Consider the following 17,298-nt stretch of genomic DNA (forward strand, 5'->3'; position numbering starts at 1 on the left):
TTAAAGATCCATATTCTCCTGTCCCTGGGTACCTTGTGGAGTGACAGTAAGTGTGTAGCTTTTGGGTGGTGGTGTGGAGCACAAACCTCCTCCCCACTCTGTGGCATGGGATCTGGATCTAAGCCTCAGACCCTGAGAGGCATCAGCTTGAATCAAGGGTAGCATCCTCCTGCAATGCCACAGTATAAGCACTGGGGGGCAGCAGAGAGCCAGGCCAGACTGGGAGGGCAGCAGGGAGCTGTCCCCACATCCACTGCTTCCCCCCAACGCCCCACCTCTGACGATCCCTACCACCAAGACAGTGGCTTCAGCTTGCATTTTCAGAAGGTGGTGCCATTTCCCAAAAGGAAATTGCTTTGCAAATAAAACCTAAATGTTTCACTAGGTCCTTCCCATGGACTATTCAAGAGTATTCAAGATAGATCCGTTGTTCCATGTTTAACATGTTCCATAATTTAAAACATGTTTTCAATTTCTCTGTAGCCAGTCTATAGCTGACTTCAGGGACTGACTTAATAAAGCTCACATCCTTTTTGTAAGGTATCAGTTTCAGATTTTTCACCTGATATTCATCATGCTGATGTCTTTATGAGGCTAGAAAACTTTAGCAGCAAGACTGGTGGCAAAGACTGCTTCTCCATAGAACTGAAGTTAACAGGCAAACTCACGCTGAGAAAAATGTCCCATATAAAGCAGTGGTAGTCACAGAGCTCTTCTGAAATGCCTTAGCTACTATTGAACAAAACACCTAAAAACTTCAGTAGTTTAAAGCAACTATTATTATCATCATTATTGTTGTTGTTATTTGGGCTTGGCTCAGCTGGGTGGTTCTTCTGCTTGTCTATGTGGCTACAGTGTGGGGGCTAGATGGTCCAGGTCCCAAATGGCCCCATTCACATGCCTGGCACTTGGCCAGGGTGGTGAGGGCAACTGGACCACATTTATCTCATTACCCAGCAGGCCAGCCTTCTTCATTTGGCAGCTGGGCTCCAAAAGGAGCAAGAGAAGCCAAGCCCCGACGCACAAACAGTTTGAGGCCTCTGCTTATTATATTTCCTACTTTCCCCTGGACCAAAGCAGGTCACATGGCCAAGCCCTGATCAGTGGGTAGAGAAAATAGACTCCATCTCTTGACTGGAGGAACTTTTTTTTTTTTATCATCCTCACCGGAGGACATTTTTCCATTCTTTGTTCAGGTAGAGTGGGAGGGAGAGAGAGGAAGAAAGAGAGAGAGAGAAACATCGATGTGAAAGGGACACATCGAGTGGTCGCCACCCGCACAACCAACCAGGGCCGGGGACAAACTGCAACCGAGGTACATGCCCTTAGTGGGAACCGAACCCGGGTCTCTCAGGACCGTAGGCCGACGCTCTAACCGCTGAGCCAAACCGGCCAGGGCGACAGGAGGAACTTTTTAAAAAAATTATGTTTTTATTGATTTTTAGAGAAAGAAGAAGGGAGAGGGAGAGATAGAAACATCAATGAGAGAGACACATCGATTGGCTACCTCCTGTATGCTCTCTACTGGGGATCGAGCCCACAACCCGGTCAAGTGCCCTGACTGGGAATCAAACTCAGTGACCTCTTGGTCCATGGGTCAATGCCCAACCACTGAGCCACACTGGCTGGCAACAGGAGGAGCTTTAAAAAAATATCTACCATGTGATTTCTCCTCTCCCACCATTACCAAAGACATCCTTATACAGGACATCCTTATGCAACCCCCACCCCATAATCCCGAGATCAAATTCAATGCAATTAAATCTACATTTCCCCAGGTGTGTCTGGGGAAACCAATCCCATGACGTAAGGGACTAAATTGTGTCCCCCAAAATTCATATGCTGAAGCTCTAACCCCCAATGTGACTATATTTAGAGATAGACCTTTAAGGAGGTAATCGGGTTAAATGAGGACATATTCATAGGACCCTAACCCAATAAAATCCATATTCTTTTTTTTTAAATGCTTTTTATTGATTTTTTTAGAGGGAGAGAGAGAAACATCTATCTGCTGCCTCCTGCATGCCCCCTACTGGGGATCGAGTCCACAGCCCAGAAATGTGCCAACAGGGACTCGAACCCGGACCTCTCAGTCCATGGGACGACGCTCAATCCACTGAGCCACACCGGCCAGGCTAAAATCCATATTCGTATAAGAAGATGAAGAGACACCAGCGTTCCAGAGTGCCCCCTCCCCGTCTGCACAGAGAAGAGGCCACGTGAGGACACAGCAAGAAGGTGGGTGTCTGCAAGCCAGAAAGAAGTCTCACCAGAAACCAGTCCTGCCACCACCTTGGCCCCGGACTTGCAGCCTCTAGAACTGTAGGAAATGCCTGTCGTTTAAACCGCTCAGTCTGTGGTATTCTGATATGGCAGCCCAAGCTGACTAACACAAATTTGGTTAAATAAGTTTGGGAAATGCATGTTCCATGCCGATCCTCCCTGCTTGGAAATTTATAAAGCTCTGTGGCCTATTAAAGGCTCTGAGAAGTTCCTGAGCAAAGAAACCTATAGTTGAATGCAGTGTTTCCCAATTTTGTGCAAACATGAGGTCCTTTGCCAGCACCTATGATCACCATCAGAAGCTGTATTTGTTTCTTGTGCTGATGTAACAAACAACCACAAACTTGATGGCCTTATTCCCTTACAGTTCTGGAGACCAGATGTCAGAACTCAAGGTGTTGGCGGGGTTGGTCCCTTCTGGAGCTCTGAGAGAGAACCCTCCATGCCTCTCTCCTCGCTTCTGGTGGTTGCCCGCAACCCAGGGCATCCTTTGCTGGTAGATGCATCCCGACTCCCACCTCTGCCTCCATCTTCATGGGGCCTTCTCTTTCGTGTCTCATTCTCAACCCCTTCCCCTTCCTCTTACAAGGACCCCAGTCACTGGATTTAAGGCCCACCCTAAATACATGACGATCTCATCTGAAGATCCTTAACTTTACATCTGCAGACTCTTAAAGGCCCTTAGTCCAAATAGGCCATGTTCTAATGTTGCAGGTCAACATGTCTTTTGGGGACCATAACTGAATTCACTACAGAAGCCAAAGGACACCCAAGGTGGCTGGCTGAGTGCGGACATAGAGAGGGGGTGAGTGGGACTCCTCTAGGTGTCTGCAAACTGAGTGTCCCTCCCCTCCAGGGACATACTGGGAAGAACACTCTCCCCCCTTGGCGATGCCGGATCCACACACCCTCCTTTCCTGAGCTCCTGGCAGACCGTCCCCCACGAACACATTCCTGCTTGGGGCAGGTCAGCACTTACTGTTCTGTTCACTCCAAACCAGAACTGTTCTTTCCGCTTTGTCCTGGAAGATAGGGCCTGTCTTTCTGGAAAATATTTGCAAAAATTGGTGCTCAGGTATTGCAGCAATGTGGTAGGAAGGCTTTTACGGGGCTGTGCTTCTAGAGGCTTCCTCCCCAAGTCTTCCCGAAGCTCTGCTTCCTCCGTGCCTCTCTCCTGCCCAGAACACTCCACTGCTCCCTCAGCCCCCAGGAGGGAGTGAGACGACCTCTCTCTAGGGACAGTCTTCCAGGATCAGCCAGAGTGTTCCCACTGTTGGCACCTCTTGCTGTCCTGGTGTCTTCCACCTGCATTGCATCCCTGCCCACCCAGCCCGCCACGTCTCCACACTCTGCCTACAAGCCACGCGGCAGGTGAGTTTCAGGGACCTGCAGGTCCCTGGGATGCAAATAACCAGAGATGGCTCAGATTTCAGAGGTGGGCTCAGGGAATGTCTACATGTACATTCTTGCGAGGAGGAGCCCATATCTTTCATTGCTTCTCCAAATCACTTCTTCCTGACTTAAAGAGGCTACAGATTGTGGACTAGATCCCCAGCGGGGGGCATGCAGGAGGCATCCAATCGATGTTCTCTCTCATCGATGTTTATCTCTTTCTCCCTCTCCCTTCCTCTCTCTCTAAAATCAATAGAGGAAACAAATTTTTTAAGAGGCTAAAAATCACTGGTTTGGAGCTAAGGCTCAGCGAGTAGCTCTCTCTTAGAGCAGTAACCCCGAGGAAACCTGCTCTGAGGTGGAAGAACCCCTCTCCCCACTCCCTCTGAGCTGAGGGGCCCCTGGTGGGAGGGGAGAAGGGTCAGCAGTGAGTCCCAATCCTGGGAGACACAGGCATTTCAAAGGGTCACTATCCACAGGACAGCCCAGGGATGGAACAAAGCTGGCTCCATGCAGTCACAACACTGCCCCCTCCGTTGCCACCTGTAGGTGACTAGCAGATCACGGGCTGGGAAAGAGCTGGGGAGCCTGAGGGCAGAATCCTGGCGCCCCTCCCTCCAGCCCCTGGTCTGGCTTCTGGCTGGCCGGCTGTAAGCCTCGCCAACATCCTGGATCTTGGGCACCGCACACTCCTGGGGATGTGCATTGGGCCCACTGGCCTGTGTTGTGACCACAGACTAATGACTTGTCTCTCAAATCAGATGGTCCATTTTTGGCCAGCAGAGATCTTTAACTTCTTTGGGATTCTATTTGAGGGCCTACTCCTGCTGCAGAGCGCTGGATCCATCTTCTGGGGCGGGAGCAGCAGAAATGCATTTTCCCACGGTTCCGGAGGCAGGAGGCAGGAGGCAGGAGGCAGGAGGCAGGAATCAAGATGTTCCTCCTGGTGGCTGCGAAGGACGGAGCTGGTCCTGGCCTCTCTCCTTGGTTTATAGACGGCCATTTAACTTACGTGTGTCTGTGTCCAAACTGCCTCTTCTTAAAAGAACACCAGTCACACTGCATTAGGGCCCACACAGTGACCTCATTCTAACTCAATTACCTCTTTAATGGCCCAATCTCCAAAAACAGTCCCATTCTGAGAAGGATGGATGGGAGACACGCAGTCAGAGGGGTCATGGTTTGACTTCCGGCCTCTCAAGGCTGTTCTGCACCAGAGCCCCCTCAGGCCACTGCACAGCCACCAGAGGGACCTGGAGTGGAGGGACCTGGAGTGGCCAGCCCTCCCCCGGGCCCTCGGCAGTCCCACGCTGGCCCCCAGGCCCCTCAGAGCAGCTGGCAGGCCAAACCTAAGGGCAAGGAACACAAGGGTGGTCTCTGGAGACGGGGGTGTCCTAATGGCTAGGGTGGCCCAAGTGGGTGTGTAAATGGTGTGGGGAGGGCTGAAGCACCCCTTTGTTTGGGGAGGGATGAGGGAGCGGTGCTCTTTCAGTTCAACTGCCCTCCCACTGTGGAGTGGGTGTTTGGATGGGCCCAGGAATCCTATTTGCATATGGGGCCCAGGCTTCTGGGAGGTTATTTTAACTTGCAAATTTGTCCTAATACTTAACAGTAATATTAACTCATTGTTGAAAGAAAAAACTTGCCCACAACCCACCACAACAAGAAATCTCTAACTCTGGCTACTCATTTGCTATTTAATGGTATCATGTGCCTTTAACTTTTAGGATCTTTTTTTTTTTTAATCTTCACCTAAGGTTATGTTTATTGATCTTTAGAGAGAGAGGAAGGAAGAGAGACAGAGAAACATTTATGTGAGAGAGAATCATCCATCCATTGCCTTCCATACACACCCCAACCGGAGACTGAACCCGAAACCTAGGTATGTGCTGACGGGAAATCGAACCCACAACCTTTTTTGGTGCACGGGACGATGCTCCGACCAGCTGAGCCACCTAACCAGGGCTAGGATCTTCTTTTAATGCAAGCAATACATGTTAATTAGAAAATGCAGTTCACCAAAAGAAAACAATTTTAAGTCACTTATAATCTCACTATCTAAAGATCGTTGGTTGTTGTTTTTTTATATTATATTTCTTTGACTACTAATACACTTGAATATTTTCCTTTGTTTATTAGTTATTTAGATTTCTTGGTTGAATGGTCTGTTCTCATCTTTTGCATATTGTGTTATCTCATGGTGTCTGATCCATCCGTTTGGGATCTTTATATATAGATATTAACTCTTAGTCGTATTTGTAGCAAATATTATTTGCACAGTTTATGAATTGCTCTTAAAATTTTTAGAGCATTTTTTAATCTATGTCTATATTCCCCTTAAGAATTTCTTTACTGCCCAGCCGGTGTGGCTCAATGGTTGAGCATCAACCCATGCACCAAGAGGTCACCAGTTCAATTCCCGGTCAGGGCACATGCCCAGGTTGTGGGCCCAATCCCCAGTGGGGCGTGTGCTGGAGGCGGCCAGTCGATGTTCTCTCTCATCGATGTTTCTATCTCTTTCAACCTCTCCCTTTCTCTCTCTCTAAAAATCAATAAAGAAAAAAAATTTCTTTACTGGTTTTAATGCTTAGAAAATACATCTCCTTCCCCAAATCAAATATTTTCTTTTAGCTTGCTTTTGATCTTTCTCTCTCTCTTTTTGTTTTTTTGTTATTATTATTGTGGTTAATCCTTACCAGAGGATATTGTTTCCACTGATTTTTAGAGAGAGTGGAAGGGAAAAAGGAAGAGGGAGAGAGACAGAGAAAGAGAGAAACATTGATCGATTGGTTGCCTTCTGCAGGAGACCAGAACCCTTAACTGGGAATCAAACCCTCACCCTTTGGTGCGCAGGCCAACGCTCCAACCACTGAGCCACACCGGCCAGCGTCTTTCTTGCTCTCTCTCTCTTTGCATTTACCTTTTTTTTAATTTATTTATTTTTTATCCTCACCCGAGGACATTTTTCCATTTTTTGTTCAGATAGAGTGGGAGAGGGAGAGAGAGAGAAACATCAATGTGAAAAGGACACATCGAGTGGCTGCCACCCGCATGACCAACCAGGGCCGGGGACAAACTGCAACCGAGGTACATGCCCTTAGTGGGAACCGAACCCGGGTCTCTCAGAACCGCAGGCCGACGCTCAAACCACTGAGCAAAACCGGCCAGGGCTGCATTTACCTTTTTAAAATCTGAAAGTTAAAGTCAGAAACTAACCTAGTGTTTTTCCAAATACTTAGCCAATTGTCTCAGCACCACTTTGTAACTCAGCCCTCCACTGTCACTGTCTGTGTCCCCAAAGGCAGTCGCCTTTGTCTAGGAGAAACATACACACATCCTTGCAGTCCCCTGGCTGCCAGCGCTCACAGAGAAGCACTAGCAAACAAGGGGTGGTTTCTGATGTTGTGGAGGTGAGGGGTGTACCCTGGAGACCTCAGCACAAACAACTTAAAAATTCCCTCTAGATATTTTTGTTCTCCTGGAGCCTTGCCTGTTGCCCCCCCCCCCCCATCCCGGGAGGCCTGACCCTCCCTCTCAGCATAGCCACCTTGCTGCTCACCTCTAACTCGGCCTTCACTTCCCAGGAACCTCCAAACCCTCGCCCCCTCTCCTGCAGAACAACTGGGCTGTAGGCTCCTGGCCCAAACCCGGCTCTTTCCAAACCAAGGCCCTCGGGCTAATGGCATCCACCTCCTTGGAAATCTGGGTAGCAAAGTCCTTTGTCACTTGAGAATGCCTTTGGGGTCTCAGCCTCTAGCCCCTGGGGCTGATTAACCTGTTTCTTCCAAACAAAGCCAGTGGATGTCCTAGGTGGAATTTTATACCATCTGCTAATGGTCCCCAGGTTGCTCTATCTCCGTACGTGTCTTGAACACGCAGGAAGCGGAGTTCTGGGTGGATGGGGAGCCTGGAGACCCTCTTAGACGGCTGACATGCAGGGAGGTGCCCGGGGAGCTGAGAGCTGGGATGGAGCATCCTGAGGAGGCCAAAGCCTCAGGCCTGCAGGCCTCCCCAAGGTGGTCTCACCGGTAGGCAGGGCCCACGGGTGCCGCCCTTCTCACGGCGGACGGACGGGGCTGCAGAGCTCCAGAAGGCTCCACGCCCACACGCCCAAGAGCGGCCGGAGGAGGCCAGGGAGTGGCCACATCCCAATGGCCACCAGGAGGTGGCAGCATCTACAGCAGTGACCATGGTCAACAGTGCCCATCACAGCAGCTGTAGAAAGCAGGTGGCAGCATCAGGGACTCAGGAAGGAGGAAGGTTGGTGTACCCCTAATGTGGGGGGACACTGGCTCCACAACCTCAGTTCGCAGTTGGGCAGTGGCTGAGAGACAGGGGTTATGGGCCTGGCTCTCATCCCAGCTCCTCTGCCCTTGGACGAGCTGCAGTTTCCTCATCTGTGATGGGGATAATGACAGTACTTACCACAAGGCTCTGTGCAGAACTGAGCAGCACAGCGCCTGAGCATGTGTCAGGAGTGAACACTCAGTAACTAGTCATCACTGTTAGATGCTCTGTCAGCTTCCCAGAGTCCAAAATCAAGATGTCAGGAGGACCACGTTTCCCCTGATGGCTCTTGGGGGAAGGGGGGGGTCCTCCCTTACATCTTCACTTCTGGTGGCTCCAGGCATTCCTTGACTTACATCAGTCCAGTCTCTGCCTCCATCTCCACGTGCGTCGTCCATGTCTGTCTGCATCTTCTTCCTTCTCCTTCTCCCTCACTGTTTCATCTGTACCCATGGGGTTTTACTTTATGGGGATGAGTGAGTGATGAACATGGACAGGTCAATGCCACGGGGAGAATTTTATTGCCTCGATTTCCGAAGAGAAGGAGCATGCACCACACACGGGCCACGAGAAACGTCGGAGTTGCCAGGAGGCAGAAGACAGGAGCAAGGAGAATTTCCACAGGAAAGGCAAGGCAGCAGAGTAGACGGTTTAGGATCCACTAGTTTGAATAACTTTGATGGACCATGCGCTAAGGCAGTGGTGTCTAGTTGCCTGGTACCTGGCCCCGGGATGACTTAGGGCAGGGGCCATACTGGCTTGGTGAGAATTAGATAGGAAGGTGGGCCCTGGCCAGCTAGCTCAGTTGGTTAGAGCATCATCCTGATATGCCTAGGTTGCGGGTTCCATCCCTGGTCAGGGCACGTACAAGAAGCAACCAATGGCCCGGCTGGTGTGGCTCAGTGGTGAAGCGTCGACCCGTGCACCAAGAGGTCGCAGGTTCGATTCCTGATCAGGGCACATGCCCAGGTTGTGGGGGGCATGCAGGAGGTGGCTAATTGATGTACTCTCTCATTGATGTTTCTATCTCTCTCTCCCTCTCCCTTCTTTCTCTAAAAATCAATAAAAGAAAAAAATATTAATTAAAAAAAGAAGCAACTAATGAACGCATAAATAACAACAAATCGATGTTTCTCTCTCTCTCTCTCTTCTTCCTCTTGCTCCCTAAAATTAATTTAAAAAAAAAAGAAGAAGGTGGATGGGGGCTCACCCCTGGATCAGCTAGTCTGCACAGCAAAGGAGAGTTCAGGCAGCTGATCTGTAGGAGAGAGAGAAATCTTTGGCTGTTTGGCCCTGTGATTAATGGATGCCAAATAGACAAACAGAATCTTAAAAAACAGTTAAAACACTTCTCCTCTCTTATAAAAACACTAGTCATTAAAGTTAGGACCCACCCTAATTTCAGATGTTTGCAAGACCCTTAATTTTTTAAATTTATTTATTTTTATCCTCACCTGAGGACATGCATTTATTTATCTTCAGACAGAGCAAGAGGAAGAGAGGGGGGAAGAGAGAGAGAGAAACATCAAAGTGAGAGAGACACATCGACTGGCTGCCACCCACATGACCCCAACCAGGGCCAGGGACAAACTGCAACCAAGGTACGTGCCCTTAGTGGGAACCGAACCCAGGTCTCTCTAGTACTCAGGCTGACTCTCTAACCACTGAGAAAACTGGCCAGGGTAACAAGACCCTTAATTTAGTATGTCTGCCAAGACTGGACACATTCACGGGGTCCAGGGGTTGGGATATGGACATACCTTTGGGGGGCGGGGTACAATTCAGCCCACTTACAGACTCTACTTGGCTAGATTGGGTTATAGCTCTGTTCACGAGTGTAGACTCTGGGGAAGAAATGACAGCTGCTGCTTCGGATGATGACCTGAAGTGCTCAGTTCGTGGAGCTGTGGCTGCTTTGGCTGAGTGCCAGGGCCGGGGAGGACGCCGAGGGAGGGTGTGAGGAGGGACTCCGTGGGGTGATTTCTGGACCAGTGTGGACAGAGGTCCTGGGATGGGGAGGTCTGAAGCCAAGGCAGGAAGGAGGTGACATGAGAGCAATGGCCCTAGTGGCCAGAGGAGCCAGGGTGTTCGGGGGAGGGAGGACGGGCCTCTGCAGCTCGGGCTCTCTGCACGACTTCTAGGCTAGCGGCCGGTGGCTGCTAGTAACAAAAAGCCCTGCCTCAACCTACTGAAACAATTTGAAGACAAATCTCCCTTCACAGGAAGTCTGGTGGCTGGGGGCTGCTGCAGGTGCACTTTGATCAAGGCTTTGCCCTACTTTTCTGCGATCCCCTGGCTCCACCATCCTCTATGTGGGGTTTTTTCTCAGGCCAGGTGCCCCCGTGGTCACAAGAGGCCCAGTGAGACGTGACTGTGTACAGCAGAGAGGACCACGTCTTTTGGGGTCTCCTAATGAGAAAGGAAACCTCCCAAAGGCCTTAGCAGACCTCCCCTCAGGCCTGGGCATGATCCATTCACCACTCAGGGAAGTGTCTTGGACCATTGTGACCACCACCAGAGCTGGACTAGGGGCAGATGCCCTATCTCGATACGCACCCTCCTTGCTATGGGTGCTCCAAGTCAATGGTTCCCATCGCCCACACACTAGTGCAGCAGAGGGTCCAGGGCTAACACCTCAAAGGCAAAAGGCACCAGATTCCCCAGGGAGTCTGGCAAAGGACCATTGCCCTGGCGCGCTCTCCCTGGCGTGGGCAAAGCTGATGCTCACTCACTGTGGCAACTACAGGAACATTACTTACGGGGCAGAGGATGGATTTCTGGTGAGGCCTTGGAAGTGACCTGGGAGTCACCACAGACAGATTTCCCCTCCGAAGGAATCTTGGGCTTACTTTGTAGAAAGGTCCTTGAAAGGGCAAATCATCCATGAGCCCCAACGGCTGGCAGCCGGTGGAAAACAGAAGACTCCTCCTCCTCATCACGCGAACACTCCCCAGGACTCTGCTTCCTCATGGTGTGCGGAGCTTGGTCTTCCCTGCCCTCCCAGCCCAGCCGAGCAGGGAGAAGATGGAGATTCTTTATCCTGGATCACAGGGGTTAATCCCTGTCTTACTCTATTCGGGCTTCAGTTTGGTGACTAGTTCATGGACAGCCACCTTCTCTCTGTAACCTCACATGGAGGAGGGGGCCAGAGAGCTCTGTGTGGTCTCTCTGATGAGGGCACTAATGCCATTCGTGGGAGCTCCACCCTCATGACCTAATCACCTCCCAAAGGCCCCACCTCCAAATACTATTACAATGGAGCTAGCTTCCTGCCCTGGCCCGTTTGGCTCGTCGGCCCACAGACCAACGAGTCTCGGGTTTGATTCTGGTCAAGGGCACGTACCTCGGTTGCGGTTCATCCCTGGCCCTGGTTGGGGTCGTGTGGGAGGCAACCAGTTGATGAAGCATCCCTTTCACGTCAGTGGTCTCTCTCTCGCTCTCGTGCTCTCTCTCTTTAAAGATAAATAGAAAAATGACCTCGGGTGAGGATTGAAAAGAAACAAACAAACAATGGGGATAATTTTCAACATATAATTTGGGGGAGTGGTATAAAATTATTCATCTATAGCAACCCATAACCCAAGACGGTCAAGTCTAGGAGCTCCCAGGCCCTTAGCCCTTCCCTTATTCTAGTCATCACTGCTGGGAAACCGACTGCAGAAAGACGGGCCAGATCAGGGTCTGGATCACCGGTGTGGACAAGGGGGAGCTGGGCGTGGTCCCTTATCACATTCATTCTAAATTAACAACTGCATCCCATTCTCTCTCATTGGAGTCACAGCCACCAGGCTTCCGTGTCGCACCTGCACCTGCATACACACCCCACCCTCTTCTAACATATCTGCCTTTCTCTCCCCATGCACCGGCAGGCTCGGCTACAGAGCCCTGGGACTGAGCCCACTAAAAGCAGCCACTCCAGCCAGAGGTTCACTACTCTTGCTCTGCAAGTGCCTGTGACATCACCAGATGCCCACAGCCCCCTATGACCTCATCGCCTGGACAACTCAGCCCAAAGGCCATCGCTACTCCCTCAAGCAGCACTAGTAACAGGGCCTACATGACCATCGTTCCCTTGGGAGAGGCCAGCATCCCCACGCATGGTGATAGCAGGTGTTCAGATGGCCCAGCAGTGGGGTCCCAAGGTCAGGGCCCCCTCCCTGCAGATGTCCCAGCGGCTCGCGGCACTCCGGCTCAGCTGAGCAGCAGCAAGCCAGCCGCCTCCAAGGCCACTTCAGTGTCTGGGGACAGAGACAGAAATGAAGACGAAGCTGCTGCAGGGCACAGGCAGGAGCCCGAGGAGCCCAAGGGCCAGCCGGCCCACCCGGCCCCAGACGCCCTGCAAACATCCATGAGCCTCCAGAACCTAGTGCGGGATGGACTGGCACAAGAATCAAGGACAAGTCCGAGTCTTCGCATTTCCCAAAGTGACTCCCTGGTTAAGGGAGGGACACCACAAACAATGAGTGTCCCAGACGGAAAGCAAGACTTAGAGCCACCTACCCCAAGTGCTGAGGTGCGGTCCCTCCAAAATGTGCCCACTGTGAACACTGCAGACGCTGACAGCCAGCCTGACACTTGGGCCACCAGCACCATTGAAGCTGTTGAGAAATCTGAGGATCCGGAGACCTTGAACCCTGACACCGAAGCTTTGCCATCAGCTGAGTCCCAGGCAGGGACTGAAGGAGATTTGCTAGACTCAGAAGACCTGCAGGCTGGGCCGGTCCCTCCCTCCCCAGGAAGCAGTGTCCCCGCCTCGCATAGCGCACCCACAGTGGCCCTGGGGAGGAGGCCCCTGGACTCCAGCCTGCACATGGCCAGCGAGGAGGACACCTACATGCGCTCCATGACCGGCTTGCTGGGAGGGGGCGAAGGGTCCATCAGCTCCCTGGCACACATCCTGGTCTGGTCTGAGACCACCATGGCCATGGCCACGGGCTTCCTGGAGTCAGGACACAGCTCGGTGACAGATCTGCTGCACAGCACGGGGCCCAGCCTGTTCTCCACCTCCAGCATCCTGCAGAACGCTAGCTCGGCCTTCTCCTCTGGGCTGGGAGCAGGGACCAGCTCAGTCTTTCGCTCCATCACCCACATGCTGGAGAGAATGGAACAGAGGACAGTAGAGAGCATCCGCTCAGCCATGAGTTACATGACCAGCCACCTCACCCCACTCTGGCCCCAACAATGACTAGACCCTGTGCAGTGAGCCCACAAAGGACTGACTCAGCGCCTCCTGAGACCCTGGAGCCCTCATCCCTGCTCCCTTGCCCCTGACTGCCCTGGATGGCTCTCCCTAGAGGGGCAATAAATCCCCAGCAGCGTTTATGTTCTAAGCGCCAGCCTCATCCCTCATTCATGCAGTGGGCACGGGGTGGAGGGACAGGAGAGGGCCAGGGTGTTCTGAGGGCTTCTCGCGTGCTCCATTCAGGGGCTGGGGCCACAGGGCAGGAATGAAAGAGCCTGGGCGGGGATGGGGGACCAGGCGTAGAGGTCTCAGACCTGCACAAATTGATCCTGGCTGGACCTCCAAGCGGGGGAGTGCGCTCCTGAGGGAGTGAAACCTGACCCTTCCCCAGGAGGCCCTGGCCTAGGAGGCTCGGCCGCCTGGCTGGGGCTCTCTCAGAGGGCTTGAGGGCCTGGAGCCAGACCGATGTGGGTCAAACGCCAGCACCACTACTGGCCCTGGGCCAGTCGCTTCACCCTCGGACGACTGTCGTCTACAGAATGGATAATGAAGCCACACCATGAAGATGTTACGAGGCATACGGGAAACCATGCAGGTCCGAGCACATGGTGTTTGGCACCTAATGAGCTGGCACTTTTCAGCCGCCACTGTTATTACCCTGCAGCAGGCCGGGAACAGAGCGGGATCAGGGATCAGGCAGGGTGACCACCTGTCCCAGTTTGCCTGGGACTAAGAGGGCTCCTGGGATTTTTAGATTTAAAAATCCAGGAAAACCCCAGGCAAACCAGGAAAAGTGGATCACCCTAGATCCAGGTCTCTACATGGTTTTTCCTCTGTCTGGGACTCTGTCCACCTTGGAAAGGCAGCTGCCTGCTTTGGAAATCCACCCACCCCCTGGCTGGATAGTGTCACACCGGTCACGTGACTTGGTGAGTGCCGGTCCTACTGGACATCAACCCCACTCCTGCCCTCGGCCGCGTGCCTCACGCAGGTCACACCGCGCACACCCTCGTGCCGCAGTCCTGGCTGTGGGGCCGTCCACTCCGCGCCTCCCGCAGCACCGCCAAACGGGCCCGTGGCTGACGCCGGCCCGCTGCTACCTGTATGTGCCCTACACCGTGTCTCAAATTGTGAATTAACTGCTGCCACGTGAACACCCAGAGGGTTTCTATGAACATATGGATTTCTGCTTCTCTTAAAAGTCTCGGGGCCTTACTTCTTCAGAGCAACTGGCAGCAGAGCTGCCCACTTTGAGAGAGACCTACCTGCCCGGCATCAGTGACTGATGTCACCTGCCTGGCCCCCAGAGGCACACATTTGCCACCCCTACCCCGCAGATGGCTCGTGTGAGGAAATCTGATGCCAGGTCCCAGGGGATGCAAAGATGAACCAGGTGTGTCTACCCTTCCCTCCAGCAGCTGCCTTTTCTGTGGGGGAGCTATGAACTGTTTCCAGGCGGGGAGAGCAAAGATTCGGAGACAGGAGATTGACAGTTCAGAGCCCAGTGATCAGGGTCCCTGGAGAAGCGACTGAGTCAGACCCAAAAAGAGAGGAGAGATGGGTCCCCTGAGAGCAGCCAAGAACAAAAGCCGAGGCGGACCGATGGGTGCTGGGCTGGGAGGGCCGCCCAGCAGCTCAGCTGGGGCTGAGCCGGAGCACAGGGTGGGCAGGAAAGCTGCCGGGGTAGACCCCAAATGCTGCCAACAAATAGTTTTTGAACCAGGTAAGTGCTCCGATGTGCCAGCTACTACTAGATACTGAAACTTCAAAGGTAAACACAAGAGGAGAAGGGACAGAAACCAACCCCAATTAGGTGAAGGGATTAGCTGACAGCACAATTGCCAAGTGTGGGTGTGGCTGTGCCCAGGGCTCAGCTCGTCCTCAGGGTTCTGTCTTTTCAGCTCTGTCCCCCCATCTGAGCCGACTCCACTCTCAGGTGGCTCCGCCGCCTTCCTGGCAGAGCGAGGCCCGTTCCCACTGGCTCTGCAGGAGAGTCCTGGAGCAGGGCACCGCCGGCCTGGCTTGGCTCCCCTGCTCTCTCCTAAGCCAATCACTGAGGCCATGAGAGCGGGCTGCCTGGCTACTTGGCCTGGACCTCGTGCCCACCTCTGGAATTGGGGGTCCTCACAGGAAGTGTTGGAAAGCTGGCAGAGTTGTAAAAAGCAGGCCTTGGCGTCCAGGCCGCCACAGCTGCCTGCTACTGGCTGTGTTACTTTTATCCCCCGTGCCTCAGTTTCCGAATGTGTAAAGTGACAGTGCTAGCATCTACCGCAATGGGCTGTTGTGAGGATTAAATGAATGAATGAGTCAGGCGCTTAGAGCAGAGCCTGGCACGCAGTTGAGTGCGATGTACGTGCCAGTGAGCACTGGAATTATTGTGGCAGAGGGTTCTATGGAGCCACGTGCCAAGGACCGGCTTTCCTGCTGCTCTCAGCCTTCCTCTGCAGCGGGATAAACAGTGGTGTTGGCACATCTGCCTGGCAACACATCTCCTCTGCAGATGGGACCCCAGGCACGCAGGTGCCAGTGCACCTGGGGAGAGGGTCAGGGCTGCACTCAGAGCTGAGGAGTCCAGCATGGAGAGAATCGGGCGCACCCCAGTTCTGGAAAAGGTGGAAAGAAAGGCAGGGAGACAGGAAGGAGCTTGGGGAAAGGCCCCATCCCCAGGCAAGAAGCAGCAGTTATAAGACACAGGAGCAGTCAGCAAGCAGGAGTGACCAGCCCGTCCTGGGCACATGGACCACCTTGATGGATGCATGAATATTGAGCAACAGGAGCACTCCTGGGGAGAGGCGGTGAGTAGGCACAGAAGGTGGTATTTAAGGGGGAACAAGGAGCAGTCAGAATAACAGGGTGGCTGTGTGGAGAGTACTCCTTGGTGTTGAGAACTGAGGCATGACAAAGTTACAAATTCACCCCAACAAAGCTGTCGCCTCTGCCCGGCCGGAGTGGCTCAGTGGTTGAGCGTCGACCCATGCACCAAGAGGTCTCCAGTTCGATTTCCAGTCAGGACACATGCCCAGGTTGTGGGCCCGATCCCCAGGGTGGGGCCTGCAGGAGGCGGCCAATCGATGTTCTCTCTCATCGATGTTTCTATCTCTCTTTCTCTCCTTTCCTCTCTCTCTCTAAAATCAATAAAGAAAAAATATTTTTAAAAAAGCTGTCACCTCCTCAGCGCCTCTCCTTGATGCGATAGGGTTCCCACCTGACGACCATCGTATTTCTCCAGGGGAGACAACCATCTTTCTGGGTGTGTGCTCTGCCACTGAAGGTTGGCCAGTAAGCAGAGGATCTGATTAAAGAAACATTTAGGCTGGGCCATGAGCCAGCGGGGCAGGCACAGTATCGAACAGCTGAGCCCAGCAGGGGCTTGGCTCTGGGAAGGGCACTGACAAGTCCTGGCAGAAGGCAGAAGGGACACGTGGCCTCATTCCAGGGGGGATTGCCCCCTTCAGTGAAGGACTTGTTCCCCCAGCTGCTGTGAGCACTATTAGGGACAGCCTTGAGCTCCAGCCCCTTCAGAGCATGACCTGGCCCAAGGTCATGCCCTCCTGTGTGGCCCAATCCAGTGACTGGTCTGTGCAGGAGTCCAAGGCCCAACTGTCCTAGGCCAGCTGGGAACAACTCCAGCTCCAGCTCCAGCTTGAGAGCTCCCGGGTGCTGACGGGGGGGTGTGGGGTCTGCCCTCCACACACTCTGGCTTTCTTCTGGCTCAGAGCCTGTGTTTAGAAAAAACCAACCTGTGACCGGAGATTGATATTTTTCTCCATCTGAGATGTGTATGTTTGAGAAGCAGGACCCACAAATTCAAATGATGTTAAAAGTTCAAAGATTTTGCCCTGGCCAGGTGGCTCAGTTTTTTGGAGCCTCACCCCCGGACCAAAAAAGGTTATGGGTTCGATTCCCAGTCAGGGCACACGCCTAGGTTGTGGGCCCAATCCCCAGTGGGGGGCATGCAGGAGGCAGCCAATCGATGTTCTTTCTCATCAATGTTTCTATCTCTTTCTCCCTCTCCCTTCCTCTCTCTCTAATATCAATAAAGAAAAAAAAAATTTTTTTAACGTTCGAAGATTTTTTCTTTTTTTATCCTCACCTGAGGACATTTTTTTTTTTTTTTTTTTTTTGCATTTATCTTCAGACAGAGCAGGAGGGAG

The 17,298-nt window shown here is 52.6% G+C and overlaps 1 protein-coding gene across 1 annotated transcript; it reads left to right on the forward strand.

Annotated features, from left to right (window-relative positions):
- The first annotated feature begins 11,928 nt into the window (after positions 1-11,928).
- On the forward strand, positions 11,929-13,147 carry TEX44 (testis expressed 44). The gene is made up of 2 exons (XM_036253362.1): positions 11,929-12,005; positions 12,550-13,147. The coding sequence occupies exons 1-2, from the start codon at positions 11,929-11,931 to the stop codon at positions 13,145-13,147; spliced, it is 675 nt and encodes a 224-aa protein (XP_036109255.1).
- Positions 13,148-17,298: the final 4,151 nt, after the last annotated feature.

This window comes from Molossus molossus, unplaced genomic scaffold (genome assembly GCF_014108415.1).
Source record: "Molossus molossus isolate mMolMol1 unplaced genomic scaffold, mMolMol1.p scaffold_m16_p_11, whole genome shotgun sequence".
In the NCBI taxonomy this organism is placed as follows: domain Eukaryota; kingdom Metazoa; phylum Chordata; class Mammalia; order Chiroptera; family Molossidae; genus Molossus; species Molossus molossus.

Excerpts from the sequence above, each read along its gene's own strand:
- TEX44 (XM_036253362.1), top strand. The coding sequence starts at position 11,929 with ATGCCCACAGCCCCCTATGACCTCATCGCCTGGACAACTCAGCCCAAA. Across the intron at positions 12,006-12,549 it reads TACTCCCTCAAGCAGCACTA|CACCATTGAAGCTGTTGAGA; the intron begins GTAACAGGGCCT and ends TTGGGCCACCAG.